We start from the raw sequence: 15,764 nt of genomic DNA on the forward strand, positions 1-15,764 counted from the left end.
AGTGGTAATTGAGGGATTCAAACCCAGCATTTCAACAACTAATAACATTCATTTCTATGCACTTTAGGTATGTGGGATTCAATTAAACTGTTAGTTTGAATGCATTCAGGTATTCAGACATTCTTAAAGCTTCTGAGCTTATAACTAGATTCCCTGTACCTATAGTGACTTTTTATATATACATTAGTATTAAACATTTTTGTTTTGCTGATCATCTGTAACAGATTTTGCACATAGTGGAGGAAGGCATGAAAGCACTATCTAGCCACGTGGCAGAAATATCTGAATAATAACTGCTGCAGGAAGCAGGTGCATTTGCCACACATTTAAGAGACATTCCAAGAGAGAACACATAACAGGATGTTCCTTTCGGAAACGTGATATTAAGAGATCTAAAATTATTTCCTAGAAAGCCATAATAATAAGGATAATGATGATAATATAACTTAAAATAATAATAATCTTTATCATAAGCAACACATTTATAATAAGAACACATTTAAAAAAATCAGAGGGCAATCCCCAATGCAAAGACCTTTGCACAGAGTACTCTGAAATCAGTGCCCTTCCTGGCAAGGGCAAATCTAGATTGAAGTAACAATCTGGACAATAAGCATTTCAGCCAAATACAAATTACTGACTCTTTGACTTTCAGCTGCTGTCTACATTCTTAATGTTAGCTGGATAGATATCACATACCTGTCCTTTTTGTTGACTCTGTCTATGTATTTGGAGATCCATGCAGGCATATATTTTTGGCAGGTAACACTGTATACGGCTATTCAGAAAACTATTTGTAAGAAACATGGCTACTCATATTTATTGCATGCCAACTTATTTCTATGCAATTTAAAGGAAGTTTTTTACTTAATATTATGAGAGACTGAGTTCATTTTTTTGATGTCTGGGTGCAGAGTTGGAGATCTGACTTTGAACCTTATGAACTCCTACATGCATATTATGTGTGACCCTAAAAAAACACAGCAAACTTCACTTGAAAGAGGGCAGTGATTTCAGCAGTACTTTCCAGTTAATAAAATTTATAGTAGTATAATTTAAAGAAAGATTAATTCCAAAAGATACAGATACAGTCCTACAGCACCTTAGCTTGTCAAAATGACAACAGCTGGCAGAAAATAAAATGGATAGCAGCTATGAGTTAGCTGGTTAAGGTATTGGCAAATAGTGTGCAGGTCATGTATGTTTCATCATTTCAGTGACCACAACTATGAGTGAAATGAGCAAATGACCATGAGAGCTGTATGACAACTAACACACTCAGCCAAGGTCCGCAGTCTCCAAAATAAAAACAAAGTCAGTCAGTGCCACTAGGCATGTAGTGTAGTAGTTTCCTTCACCTAGAATTGTACTGATTTGACGGCTGCATGAGGACTGGGAGCCATGAGTTTGAGAACTCTGTTCTAGATGATCTAACTTACAAAAAATTACTATAATGGAAGTAATTCGGGGCTGAATTAATATCTTCAGTCTAAATCTCAAAATGTTTAATTATCTGGGGACTATGGGAGAATAAGTGTGTGTGTGTGTGTGTGTGTGTGTGTGTGTGTGTGTGTGTGTGTGTGTGTGTGTGTGTGTGTGTGCGTGTGCGTGTGTGTGTGTGTGTGTGTGTGTTTTGATAGATACAAAATATGTTGATGCAACTTAATTGCATTTCATGTAATCAGCTGATGTGTTTTATATTCACTCTGTCCCTGCTGTGTATTTTTACTTCTTCACATTAACTTCAGCTCAGAATAAGTAACATTCATTTTATAATGGACGAATCATGTGCCTCTATACAAATAAACATAACAATAGCATTACCTTGACTTATACTGTCCTTACCCCAAGCTTCAGCAATGTCACAGTTTGGGGATACAAGAGCTACAGTCCCTCCATATCAGGGGTTCAGGAGGGCTTAAACCCTTGTATAAAAAATGCTTTAATGCCATTACATTGAGCTTCCAATAACCTGACTATAGTATGTAATCTTAGAATGCATATTGCACTTATTGATTTCAAAGCAATTATTTTACAATTCATTTCTTAAAAGTTTTGTCAGTGCATGTATTTGCTCACAGGTAACCTTGAGCCATGATCTGTACTACAATAACTACAGCCATTGTATACAGGAGCCAGTACAACCAACAATTGCCATATGCTGCATGCTGCATACTAATCGATGATGTTTATCGTGTCTGGACATGAGCTTCATCCTTGGTCCCTGGATTCAGTTCACTCACTGTCTTTTTATATACAGTGTGACTCTAATCAAGTCACCAAGTCAGACAGTGTACTGACATCAGCCTGATAAGTAACAATGGTGTCTAGTGGCTTTACCTCATAACAAATAAATAAAACCTAACTAGCTAGCTAACTAAAATAACATGAATAAAAAACATTCAAATGTTTTTATTGTACATTATAATTTAGCCTCCATGCATCCATTCACTTTCCATCCGTCATTAAAACATCAGCCTATTCAGAGCATTCTTGTCCAATAAGAGCAAGAAAAAAAACAAAACAAAAAAAAACAAAAAAAAAAAAAAAAAAACTAAGTAAAACTAGTAAACTTTCAAAAGGTATGGGAGGAGTTGTACAGTAGACAGGACTCTCGGCTGAGGGCTGCTAGGCTTCTAATGAAGACATTTTAGGGGTTTACATCTGTTTAAGTGAGGGAGTTACCGCATAAATACTTGCATTTTAAGGCTCTTTTATTATTATCATTTTATTTTAGGGGCGCAAGGGTATAAAGCTGTGGAAATTAATGCTGACTGGGGCAGAATTTTTTGAAGGGAATGTTGGATCAAAATAGATGAAAGTAACAAAAATAGTGTAGCGTTATAATACGTCTCAACATCCTTTCTGACCCTGACCAGCATTGGTAATCTTTATTTATTTATTTAATTTATTTACTGGGGTAGTGCACTGATCAGTACTGACCTATTTCAGGCTCAGCCTGAACTACATTATAATATATCATCTCATACATTAGTATGTTTACAAACGTTAACCATAACTACGTTTCCCTGCTGATTTGATGTGTAACTTAAAAGTAATGAAGTCGTTTTATGCCCCTCTAGAGTTTTTATTCTCATTTCCTGAACGTCTTCACTGACTCATAATAATGCTCTAATATTATACCTGCAGTCGCTTTATACTCATATCTGACACTTATGTTTCAGTTGTGAGTAAAATAGTTCCCCTTTTTTAATGTTCATAATTTTATAAACAATTGTATTCCTTGGTGATGCTGTTCTTAGTACAGTAATACCGGTCATGCTATGCTCTGATACATCTTAAGTTCGTACATCTGCCTATGCACGCTGGATATCCTACATGCTACTTGTATTTGGTTACTTCCACCTGTATGCTCTAACACATCTGCCTATCAATTTATTCATATCTATGCATTAAATAAAGTAATACAGTGATATTTTGCAGTATTGTACCCTGTCTGCATAATTCATTTTATCATACTATTATATATTTGCTTTGAGAAAAGAGTTGCATATATTAAATTTTAACAGCTTGCTGTTCATTACTTATTAATTTATTAACTGATGTGGGTACTGATCGTTGAAGATGAACTACTAGTATCTGTTTCTAAAACTGAAAGACTGCTCACATAGTACCATCAGTTTTTATTTATTTAATTTACATTTGTTTACTGGGAAGGTCCGACTGGACATAGCTGTCTGTTTTCAGTGGTTACCCGGGGAGAAAAGCTCCAAAACATTTGGTAGGATACAATACATAAGATGTTTACATAAGCATAGTGGTTTAGACATGCAATTAGAAAATATAATATGTAATAAAATATGAAAAAAACAATAAAATATAACAATTGTATAAACATACAGTTAGTTTAGTAGAAGTAATACAGAAATCGTAATGAACAGAAAAAAGAAAAATACTAAACAGTTTATCTATGAGGAGGTACATGTTCATGTAAGAATCAGTAACATAATAAGGGAACTTTCTACTTAATCTAGGGGAGAAATGGTAATTTTGGATAGGTGACAGGACAGAGGGGAGTGTATGGCTGCAAGTATGTATCTAAAATGAGGTTATATATAGCTCATTTGTGGGAGTTTTAATGAAGATGTTAGATAATGGTTAAAGGAAAGGCATTTTATATTTTATTTTGCTTATTTTGAAGAGTGATTCAGTAACTGATTGGCTTGAGTTTGCTAATTAGTTATATCTGGTGGCAATGTTACCATAAAGCAAAAAAGGAATATAGCACTGAAAGAGATTGCTAGCCTGTTCTGGAAATTAGTGTGTGTGTGTGTGTGTGTGTGTGTGTGTGTGTGTGTGTGTGTGTGTGTGTGTGTGTGTACAAACTATGAGCTTAACTTGAATATGTCATCAAGATAACAACGCCTACTAAGATGCCTTTAATGAAGAGAAAGGCTTAGCATAACATAAAGTAAGGTACATTCATGTAAATTTGTAACTGGAACATCCTGAAACACATTCCCCTTGATGCAGCAGTAGAATATTTCAATAATACCTTTCTTAAAATTCTTAATAGATTAGCTCCCCGAAGAACAATTTGCTGCACATCTAATTATGCACCATGGCTCTCCAAGGACACTAAGACCTTACTAAAGGAAAGAGATAATTATGGTATTCCTGTAAAACATCTACTAGTCGACTTGCATTCCAACAACTTAGAAACAAAGCAAAATGTCAGATCAGTCTTGACAAAAGGAAGTATTACAATAATCTACAATTAAAGTATTACAATAATCTGCAATTAAAGTATCAACATAATCCTCAAAACGTCTGCAGTACAATCAAGTCCATCCTTCATCCAGACCAAATAACAACTCCTTCCCTTAATATTACCAGTTCCTCTAGTCTCATTGCTGAAGAATTTAACAAGTTCTTTACAGAAAGTATATTGTCTTTAATTAATAACAAGTACCCTAAATCACCTACTATTCTCAATCTCCCTCACCCTAATAGTACATCTTTCTCCTTTTAACCTATACCCACAAAAACTACTGAAAAGCTGTTAAACAAACTTAAACCTACTACTGTTGCAGATGATCACTTAATCTGCTGAATATCTAAGAAGAGCAGCTGAAATCTTATCCTACCCTGTATCAATTCTGATCAACACATCTATTGCAGAACAGTATGTCCCAAAGCTATGGAAAATTGTGCACATTATCCCCATACACAAGAATGGCAACACAACAGAGCTTTCCAATTAAAGACCCATTGCCATTTTATCCCCTCTATCTAAAATACTTGAAAGATGCATTCATGCTCAACTCCTTCAATACATTTCTAATTATCACTAGCTCCCAGCATGGTTTCAGAACCCACCACAGCACAATTACTGGACTGCTTAGCTTTCCCAATAACATCTATAGAATCCGCAATGAGGGCAAATTCATCTCTGCATTCTTTTTAGACTTGTCTAAGGCCTTTGATACAGTCTCAGATCATAGACAGTTAAATGTCCTCTTTAACCTAAACCTACAACCTTCTGCTGTTCTGTGGTTCCAAAGTTACTTAAATGAACAGCAGCAAGCAGTGATATGGCAACATAATCCATTTACCCTTCTCAGAGTCTCAATTGGAGTATCACAGGGTTCAGTTCTTGGCCCACTTCTATTCAGTATTTTCACTAATGATCTAACAATTCCAACCCACTAGCAACCTTAGTTCAGTATGCTGAAGAGCCTACCCTTATTTGCCATGCTACAACACTTTCAAAATTTCAACAAATCACACAACAATCCTTCACTCATATGGGATCTTGGCTATCAGAATCACAGCTTATATTCAATCCAAACAAAACCAAACTCATGCTCTTTCAACCTTCCAGAGTTTCCTATACTACCACTTTTTTATCACTGCTGGTAAAAACACTATAATTACTCCTGACACACAAACTAAACTGCTGTGTATTACCCTTGACATTAACCTAAGATTTGACCTTCATGTCTCACTAACTATTAAAAAAGTTCACAAAAAATGGGTATATTGTACAGAAACAAAGAAATATCTAACCAATACTGCCAGGATAGCTTTAGCCAGAACTCATCTGTTATCAACTCTCTTATATGCTTCCCCAGTCCTTATTAATGTCAAAAAACTGACCTAAAGAAACTTGAGCAATGTTACAATAAAATAGCCAGATTTGCTTCTGATTCTCCAAATCATATAAACCACTGTGACATATTAAAAAATTGTCTTGGTTAGAACTCCCACAACTTCTTCTGTACAATTAGTTAATTTTAGCTTACAAGATAATGTATCACGCCGACAAAACTCCTGCACTACAAAACATTTTTCAAATCTATTCAACTAATACTTGCTTACTACAAGTACCCAAATCCATAAACATTGCTGGTAACTCATTTTACTTTCACTATGTTACAAGACATTGGAATTCACTTCCATCTCACATTAAAACCACCACTAATTGTACTGAGTTCAAACGTCTGCTCAAAAACTTTCTTACTGATTCTTGGCTTTGTACATGTATTACTCCTGGCTAGTACAGTCAACTTCTCTCTGCTTCTTCCATCAAATCCAGAAATTTATTCCAACTGTCAACCACCTTCTCAGTGAAAAATATTTTCTTAAATGAACATTAATCTTTTCTTGCTCACCACTTCCATGTCATGAAAGGGATAAAGCCTTGGCTGTGATCCACATGACAAGAGATTGGCTACGCATATAAAGGTTGGTATAACCATCTGAAGGGGGTAAGAATGATTTGCTGATGCTGGCTCTTCCATCCTAGAGGGAGAAGGGGCTATTCTACATCCACCAGGAGACTGACATCTAGTGCAGTTTAACTATCAGGTCAGGAAGCATCTATATTACAACATTGATGCTTTGGTTAATCAAATAACTAAAGCTCGATCTTGTAATATCGATAGCTAAAATTGTTGAATGGCGGATTCAACCATGGGAAACACTTCCCTTGGCTGAAGCAAAAAAAAAAAAAAAAACTTTACATCCAAAATCAAGTGTGGGGCTAAGCCCCCCACACCCCTCTACCTAAATATACCAACTACGAGATCGCTCCAAATTGTTGAAATGGGCATACTCCACAGAACGGCCAAGGGAAGTGTTTCCCTGGGTTACATTGTCCTTTTGACAATTTACAGTTTCGATATTATAAGTTCGAGCTTTACTTATTCGATTAAGTAAAGCTTCGATCTTGTAATATAGAACCATCAGGAAGGTAGAGCATTGGCCAGGTCATGCTCTGTGGCCTCCCAGCAAAGCAGCTGTTGTCTGTCACATAACAGCCTCTACATGTCACTAGGATGATACAACAGTCCCATCTTTGCCATGACATGTCAAGATGCCAGGGGGTGAGGTTAGTAGGACACATCAGAAGGGCTACATCCCTACTTAATGACAGCTCTGGTCTTCAACTTTCACCCCACTCTAATCAGTGCATACAGACAATAATGTTTAAAGTACCATGCAGTGGGAGATGAAGAAGAAAAACATTGACTTGCACCTACAAGTAATTGTGCCAGCTTGTATGACTTAGTTGTACTGCACCAGGAGAGACTATAACTCCTGTCAGTTCATTGAAATGCTTTTGCTTAGGTCTTCAAGACTCCTGACAGATAAAACATGTTGACGTTCTCGATGACTGCCATATTAGATTCAGTTATATGTCACGTGAAAGATTTCTAACATTCAAAGAATCATTAGATACATTCAGTGCTTTGATCATCTCTGAACTTGTTGACTTTGGTTCATATCTTTATGATAACTACCTACAACTAATATTATGTGACTCAAATCATGGCCACCAGTAACAATAATTTGTGATGTCAGTTAGAGCAGTCTGTTGTGGTCAGGTTTCTGCCGAATGACCTTCCAACTTTATAGCATGCAAAAGAAAACTGGTAAAATTAAATGTTTGCACCAGGTACTGGCCCAACGGTTGCTGATTTAATTTCCTTACCCTAAAAGTCAAGAATGAATTGTGCTATTATTTTGGAACATGTCAAGATGCTTAAATCTCATTCAACATCATTTTCCCTGTTAATCTTCTTTAGGCATATTCTGTAGCCCTACATCTAGCTAGTTAAATTAACTGGCTCTATCATTTGGAATGTTTTTATTGTCTAGGCATGCTCCAGGTGATAATGTAAATATTATGAATAGGCCTTTCCTTAACAGACACTAACACATGTCATTTAGCCAGGTAACTGGAAGTAAGATTTGACAGCTTAATATATTTTAGGGCTTCTATAGCTATCTTTATATACATACACACACACACACACACACACACACACACACACACACACATATATATATATATATATATATATATATAAACATTTATATAAAGAGAGAGACTATTTTTATAGCTAATGCTTAAATGATTTTTTTACATTGATTTTTTCACCAATTATTTAATAAGCATTTTTGCCAATTTTATTTAATATGACAAATGTTAAGTCTGGTGACATCATGTAAGATAGAAATCAGCTGCTTTTCCAAAACACTGTTTTTTAGTCACAGCCTTACTAGTTATTACCTGTGAGAACACAAACACATGCTATATATAGCAGCACTATAAAGCAATTAATGCTGCATTATTCATACTGGCCTAGTTTTTAAAGTAATTTTGAACAGATTAATATGCAAAATACTTGAAAATTAGGCCTCATACGCTTTGATATATCAGTGAATATGCAACTATTTTGCTGTCTGATCCAGTCTGCACCCTAAAGGGCATTTCATACAGGAAGAAAGCACTGTAAAGTACAAGATAATCACTTTAACCTTTGTTGACCAGGGGGATTTGCAGTGTATTCATATACAACCAAGTCAGTATAACAAAAGAAACAAAACATACAACTTATCAAAAGTAGAAAAAGCATTAAAAAAAAAAAAAAAAACCACGTGGGTCATTTAAGTTTGATAATACTTTCCAGAATAATTATATATAGAGAATGTGCAAACTGAATCAGCAGAGAAGCTCACTTCATTTGCACTTTGCATTGCTAAACATAGCAACAGTGAGATTAATCATTAGCATATCTAGACAATTACAAGTGTGTGTTCTGTGTGTTGCAGCTGCCAAAAATATATGCAGTCTTTTAGAACACAGGCAAGGTGTAACAGATGGCTTAAATATAAATACCAAGTATGTCATTTAAACTAGTTTCAGCAGCTTACATTTCTTAAAATATTAACTCTTAGCTTTCCTGAGGCAGAATTTTAAATAATGCATTGATTTAGAGAAATCATTAATGGAATGCGGGCTTAGTCCTGATCTCAAAAAATGTTTGGAGCTATTTTTTTGTCAAGCAGAAAATGTTATAACAATCATTACTTATGCATTATGAAGTACAATGTCCCTGTCATTAAAATACACATTAGTATAATGTTTACATAGTTACAATCAGGCAAATTAAAGATGCATATCATAAACAAGTGGCTAAAGGGAGTCTTACTATGAAACATCAAGAAATTAATCTCAAAATCTCCACTCATCTAACAGAACCATCTAACAGAACCAATCAAACAGAAAGCTTGTCGAAATGTAGATTATGAATGCATTACAAAGTGATTTTTCTGGGGTTGGGGGAAAATTCATCTGTACTCCCTACTTTAAACATGCTAATTCTGAGGTCACAAAATCTTGGGGAAGAGGGTAAACTATTGCCCCTGGAAAGTTTTATAATATTTTAATAGTCTTTATTTTGATGAAGTGATGATTTAAGAAGTCTGTTCTGATGAAGTGAGATTTGACATTTCTTCATTCAACCAGTCATCACAGACATGGCCTAAGGCAATCCTTCCGGAAGTACTAAAACAAGGAAATGTGTGATCACCTTAGTCTGCTTTCATAATAACAACAATCATTCAAATCTATGACATTTTATTAATGTGCCAAAGCAGAGATATCACATTTAATGGTATTCTGTTGTATTGAAATGTAATTACTAGTACACATGCACAAATACACACACACATACAGACAGACACACACACACACACACACACACACACACACACGCACACACACACACACACACACACACGCGCACACACGCACACGCACACACACACACACACACACACACACACACACACACAGTGTTGCTGTTAACCCTGGCCCCCACCCACCAGACCATACATGACAGAGCAAAACAGGCCGGAATGTTGTTGTTGCTCCTATTTTTTTCTCTGTACTCACCGTTACTCCAGGATTTTAACAATGATTTGATGCTGATTTCAAAGAAGCCTGAATCTTGCTGGCTGGCCATGTCTGTTGCATACAAAGAGTTTTCTGTAATCCCAGGCTGCTGAAACGAGAGGGGCTATGTGTATGTAGCTGTAAAATATCAGCAGGTTTACTGATGTAGTCCAGAGATGAGGTGAGGAAGTCTTCACTTTAACACCGCATTTTCTCCTGGCAGGTAGTTCATTTTCAATGAAAAATCCTTGAGATCCTCTATGTATTTCTCAGTGGAGGCCTGGCTTTGCACTGCCTGCTATATTATACTGTATTTTCCTCTCAGCAGCCTAGCTTGTTAATTGTTATTTATCTGTGAAAGGACATGGCTTTAACATCTGCTCTTTTCTCATAGCATGCTTCCTTTTCACGTGTTTATCCTCGATATTGCTGGATAAACAGTGCCTGTAACTGCTACTTGAGAGGTAACTGAGGTAGCATTTTAGCAGTCTGTCGTCTGCCTAGCTGCTGCAGACCCTTTCATCAGAATCTGTGCTGATGGGCTGAATACATGCACCTCCTCCTGTAAACACTGAATGGTAGTACAGACTTGGAAGCCACACTGAGAAGGATGTTGAATACCTCCTCTACAGCTCTAGGAATTTCACAGGTTGTGCGTGCTTTTTCCTTTCTCTACCTCTTGTTGAACAAGACCTCTAATGAGTAGCTCCTGTATATTCTGGGCTGCAGCTTCCTTCTTGTTCCTTCTTGTTGGTCTCCAAGCAAAACACACTGAATTATACACAACTGCAGCACGCTGCGGTAAAGCAAAGCTGCACCCATATATCTGGTTGCAGTGACGTTAAAAAGCCTATCCGTCAGCTTAGTCCCAGGGGAGCAAGTACATCCATATCAGCAACAAGAAGGCATTCAGTTTGACTTCCCTCCCTGCTTTTCTGTGGCTAAAATAAACATCTCTGCTTCATTCAGCCCCTCCTGCACTGAATACAGAGACTTGTGTAGATGATGGTGTGAATTCTGCACAAATATTGAGATGCATGAATGTAACTGAAAGATAATTATGAAAAGAAATGAGTGACAATTGCTTATGTCACAATTTTCTATTATGCAGATTATACGTTAATTTTAGCATTAACTGTAATTATAAGGAAAATATTTTTGTCACTGTGTTGTCAGCTATTACATGGTCATGAAATTACATTTTTTTCTTAAGACAGAATGAACACTATTACAGTCCTCACATATAACTTTCTACAATGACAATGTGCTTTTCCCTGACAAATTCAGGGTGATATTATTAGCCTGTAACTTATCTCCCAGCTACAGCTTTTCCCTTTTTTCAAGGATATATCTGACAAATAAGGCACTGGCCATAGCATTTCTCCTATAAATAGCATGGAGGTGTGGCTTATAGGGGAGGAGAACAGAAATCCAAAGAAGATCCATTGTCAGCAGTGCCAAGTTAAATGGACTCTGGACCTGGTGGACATGCTCATCTCCTAGATATGCCCTGTCTTTCCTGCCAGTGATACTTTTTTTCATGTTTCACCTCACCCACAAAGGTTGCAACGTTTGTGACACTGCATACATATTTGACATTGATGTTCAAGGTGAGATCATTTATTTTGTATTGTTTATAAAAACAGGATGAAGGGAAAGAATATGAGTCTAGATTAATACAAAATAAATCTTAGAGGTGTGGGGGGATAGAACTCCAATTACCCCACAATGGATACTGATTCCGTTAATCTCCCAGCTGCTTTACTAGCTAGCTAAGGAGAGACAAGACTAGGTAGCTGACTAGAGTGTACCCACCCTAACAGAAGGAAGTTTGTAAAGTAATGCTAGAGTAACCCATCTCAGGGAAGATATGGACTACAGTCTTACAGCAGAAAACATGACTCTGTAGTCCAAACGAATCGTTGTTTGTTGCAAGTATGCAGAAGTACATGCCGGCACTGTAATGGACATTGCACCATGCTTGCTGGACAACAGGTGAAAGAGGTGGAAATAATTCTCAGAACAATCAGAGACAGATATGTGTAACACCCTAGCAACACCTGACTCTGGCATTCACTGTGTGAAGAAACAAATAGATTACCTATGTTCAGGAACATTGGAGACATCTCCTGCAAGGTGATGGGAAGTGACAATGCCAGCACAGGGACAACGTAAAGTTCACTAGGTTGTTAGTGAAGCTGATATTTATACCAGCAATGGGATAAAAATACTGAAAAACCTGATTACAATATTACATTTACTGCAGTCATATCAATGCATCCAATTTGTAAAAATGCTATAACACCACAGATTGCTGTGCATAAATATGCAGTAGTAAGTATACTGTGAATCAACGTCAATATCTTACCTGAGGGCAGAAGGGGTTCCATCCATGTGGATGTCTATACCTGCAGGATGCTATAATAGGCTAATACTTGGCCGAACATAAGGAAAAAAAGATTTCTAACAAGCTGAGCTTATTTTGCTACAAATGGGCACAGCTCCATCTTGTTGTCTTGTAGAGTATAAAAGGCCCAGAGGGACCCCTTATTCACCTGGGGTTAGCCTTCTGGTCCTTACTGAAGATGTTCTTGTGGTCAGACTTCTTTCTCCCTTACATTAAGATAAGACATATACCTTCCAGTACCCCAGTCCTATCTCACCTGGCTACCCTTTTAGGTCCTGACCTGCTATTCAAACCTGGGTCATCTGCATCACAGTTGGGACTACTACTAATATGTCAGAGGAGCTGGTGACTGGGACTTATATTTATACAGTAATTTGTAACTCTCTTTATATTTGCTACAGACAATTCTCTGTTATAAGAAAGTACAAAATATATAATTTTATTTATTATTCCTGTTAGTATAAATCACTTGAGAAATATGGGCAGTGGAATAAATAGTACAACTAATGTAAAAGTTCTCCTTATGATATGTTGCTAAAATACAAAACATGCTGTCTAAATCATTACAGTGGTTATCATCATCATCTTCTTTCAGCTGTTCCCATTAGGGGTCGCCACAGCAGATCATCTGTTTCCATTTCTTCCTGTCCTCTGCATCATGCTCTTTCACACCAACTGCCTGCATGTCCTCTCTCACCACATCCATAAACCTCATCTTAGGCCTTCCTCTTTTCCTCTTACCTGGCAACTCCATCCTTAGCATCCTTTTCCCAATATACCCAGCATCCCTCCTCAGCACATGTCCAAACCAATGCAATCTCACCTCTCTTGCTTTGTCTCCAAACTGTCCAACCTGAGCTGACCCTCTAATATACTGATTCCTAATCCTGTCCATCCTAGTCACATCCAATGCAAATCTTAACATCTTTAACTCTGCCACATCCAGCTCTGACTCCTGCCTTTTCGACAATGCTACCGTCTCCAGCCCATATAACATAGTTGGTTTCACTACCCTCTTGTAGACCTTCCCTTTCACTCTTACTGGTACTCGTCTGCCACAAATCACTCCTGACACTCTTCTCCACCCACTCCATCCTGCCTGTACTCTCTTCTTCACCTCTCTTCCACACTCACCATTACTCTGAACTGTTGATCCCAAGTACTTAAACTCATCTACCTTTACCAACTCTACTACCTGCATCCTCACCATTCCTCTACCCTCCCTCTCATTTACACACATATATTCTGTTTTAGCCCTGCTGACCTTCATTCCTCTCCTCTCTAAATCATTACAGTGGTATTAATGAGAAACTTTGAGTTTTCCTTAACTTATGCAACATGGAGAAAACTTCCTTAATATCAAGATTCACTAAAATACTATTCAAGGTACTCAGTCCCAACTACCACTGTAATGATTTTCAAACCTCATCTTCATACAATAGGTATCTGAATGTTGAAAACATCAAACACAGTTAGTTATTTCATATGCCATAATGTTATCTGTTGTTCTTCATATAACCAGCCATCTCTTATTCTCAGCATCATTTTATACCCTTGACAGAAGGTCTTCATGAGACATAAATACTAAGATTCCAACACCAGGGGTATAATATTTTTGCACTACTACTGATTATTCACACATCCCTCCTTCTGCAGTATAGATCAGTCAAATAAAACTGCATTTATTATTTGCAAAGTGTTTCCTTTTTGCAGCAGAATTAATTTGGATTAGTGTTGTTGTTTGTCTTTTCGGCTTTTCCCGGTTAGGGGTTGCCACAGCGGAACTCCAGTCCGCTAATGATTGGCAGTAGATTTTTATGTTGCCGAGTTGTCAGCCCGACGCCCAACCTTCAACGAAGGCACGCCCATTCACGCATGTCTTTCGGAGGCCACTCAACTGCAGGGAGGACATGCAGACTCCACACAGAAGGCACTGCAGCAGAGAATCGAACAGGAGAACCTCTTGCTGTGAGGCAACAATGCTACTGCTGTACTGCCGCGGCTTTCTAATTCATTTGGATTAGTGTACATTATGGATAATGCTGCTTTTGTAATAATGGAGGTTTGATAGCAGGATAACAATTTTGCTACTTGTTAGACTGTCTCTCTGACTTGCTTTGAAACCAAATTTTTATTTTTGCTTAAAGGGAACAGTAATTCATGAATCAGGATCATGCATTTCATACAGTGTGGCTAGTATTTACATTATTTTCAAAACAGCCAGTACAGCAATATGATAATACATTATGGAGTCCCTGCTTTACTAATGCTGACTATTCCATTGTTTCTGAATAGACTGGGTTAAAAAGAAAACAGGAAAAGGGTGGCACAAACCATGAAAAAAGTGCAGGAAATAAACATACATGAAACAAAGTTCAAAAAGGGCTCAGAATACATAGAAAAACAAACATAAATATTTTACATATTTAAAGTACAACAATTTACGTAACAAAAAATACTGCTAGTCATTGCATTACAAAGACAATTCCAAATGCAAAAAATCTTATGTACTTAAACAAGATGAATATTACATACAAGGCTCCATGTTGGCAGATATTTAAAGCATTTGTCATCTGTGAAAGAACTTCCATTATATTTTATGTATTTATTTTATCTTCCTAAAGCCAGTTAAACACTGATGCCTATCAGAAATATAAATTAGAAGTACTACAAATGTTTACAGGTTCAAAACTGCACAATTAGAAAATAGAAGTTAGGGGTATTAAACCTGAGTCTGTAGGTTGTAATTCACCAAACTCATCTTGAGATAACTAGCCACTAGGCTTTACTGCTATGTTGATACGAGTCAAACAGTGTTGCAGACAGTTTTGTTAATACTATGGTTAACTTGGCAATAGCTTTTGCCATCCTTAACTGGAAGAAAGAGTATGCTATTTCAATAGTATGTATACTTAAGCTTGATTTTTATTTTATAATGTCCAGATATTTTCTTTTAACCATGTTCTTCAAAAAAGTATATCTTCCAGACAAGATCATAGTGTGTAGAAACACATTTAGAAAAGATACACAAGTTAAAACTCTTAGAATTCCAGTACTGTATTCATATTCCTGAAAATGCTGATATAACATACTATTTACAGTATCATACTTTAAATAGTATAATCTGTTATTTACCATTTCCACTTTTTT

General features: G+C 36.7%; 1 protein-coding gene across 6 annotated transcripts in view; it reads right to left on the reverse strand.

Annotated features, from left to right (window-relative positions):
* The window catches only part of FRY (FRY microtubule binding protein), a 2,210,679-nt gene that overhangs the window by 1,781,926 nt on the left and 412,989 nt on the right, over positions 1-15,764 (reverse strand). For 2 of the 6 annotated variants that reach the window (XM_044073235.1, XM_044073233.1), the window contains exon 1: positions 10,208-11,054. The exons of 3 other annotated variants lie outside the window; for them this stretch is intronic. In XM_044073235.1, coding sequence (XP_043929170.1) covers positions 10,208-10,277 — 70 coding nt within the window. In that variant the 5' untranslated portion in view covers positions 10,278-11,054. Of the gene's footprint in view, positions 1-10,207; positions 11,055-15,764 lie in introns of those variants that run through there. One more of the 6 variants, XM_044073234.1, reaches the window with a different exon arrangement.

The sequence above is a fragment of the Protopterus annectens genome, chromosome 5.part1 (assembly GCF_019279795.1).
Source record: "Protopterus annectens isolate FY-2018-M chromosome 5.part1, PAN1.0, whole genome shotgun sequence".
Classification (NCBI taxonomy): Eukaryota; Metazoa; Chordata; order Ceratodontiformes; family Protopteridae; genus Protopterus; species Protopterus annectens.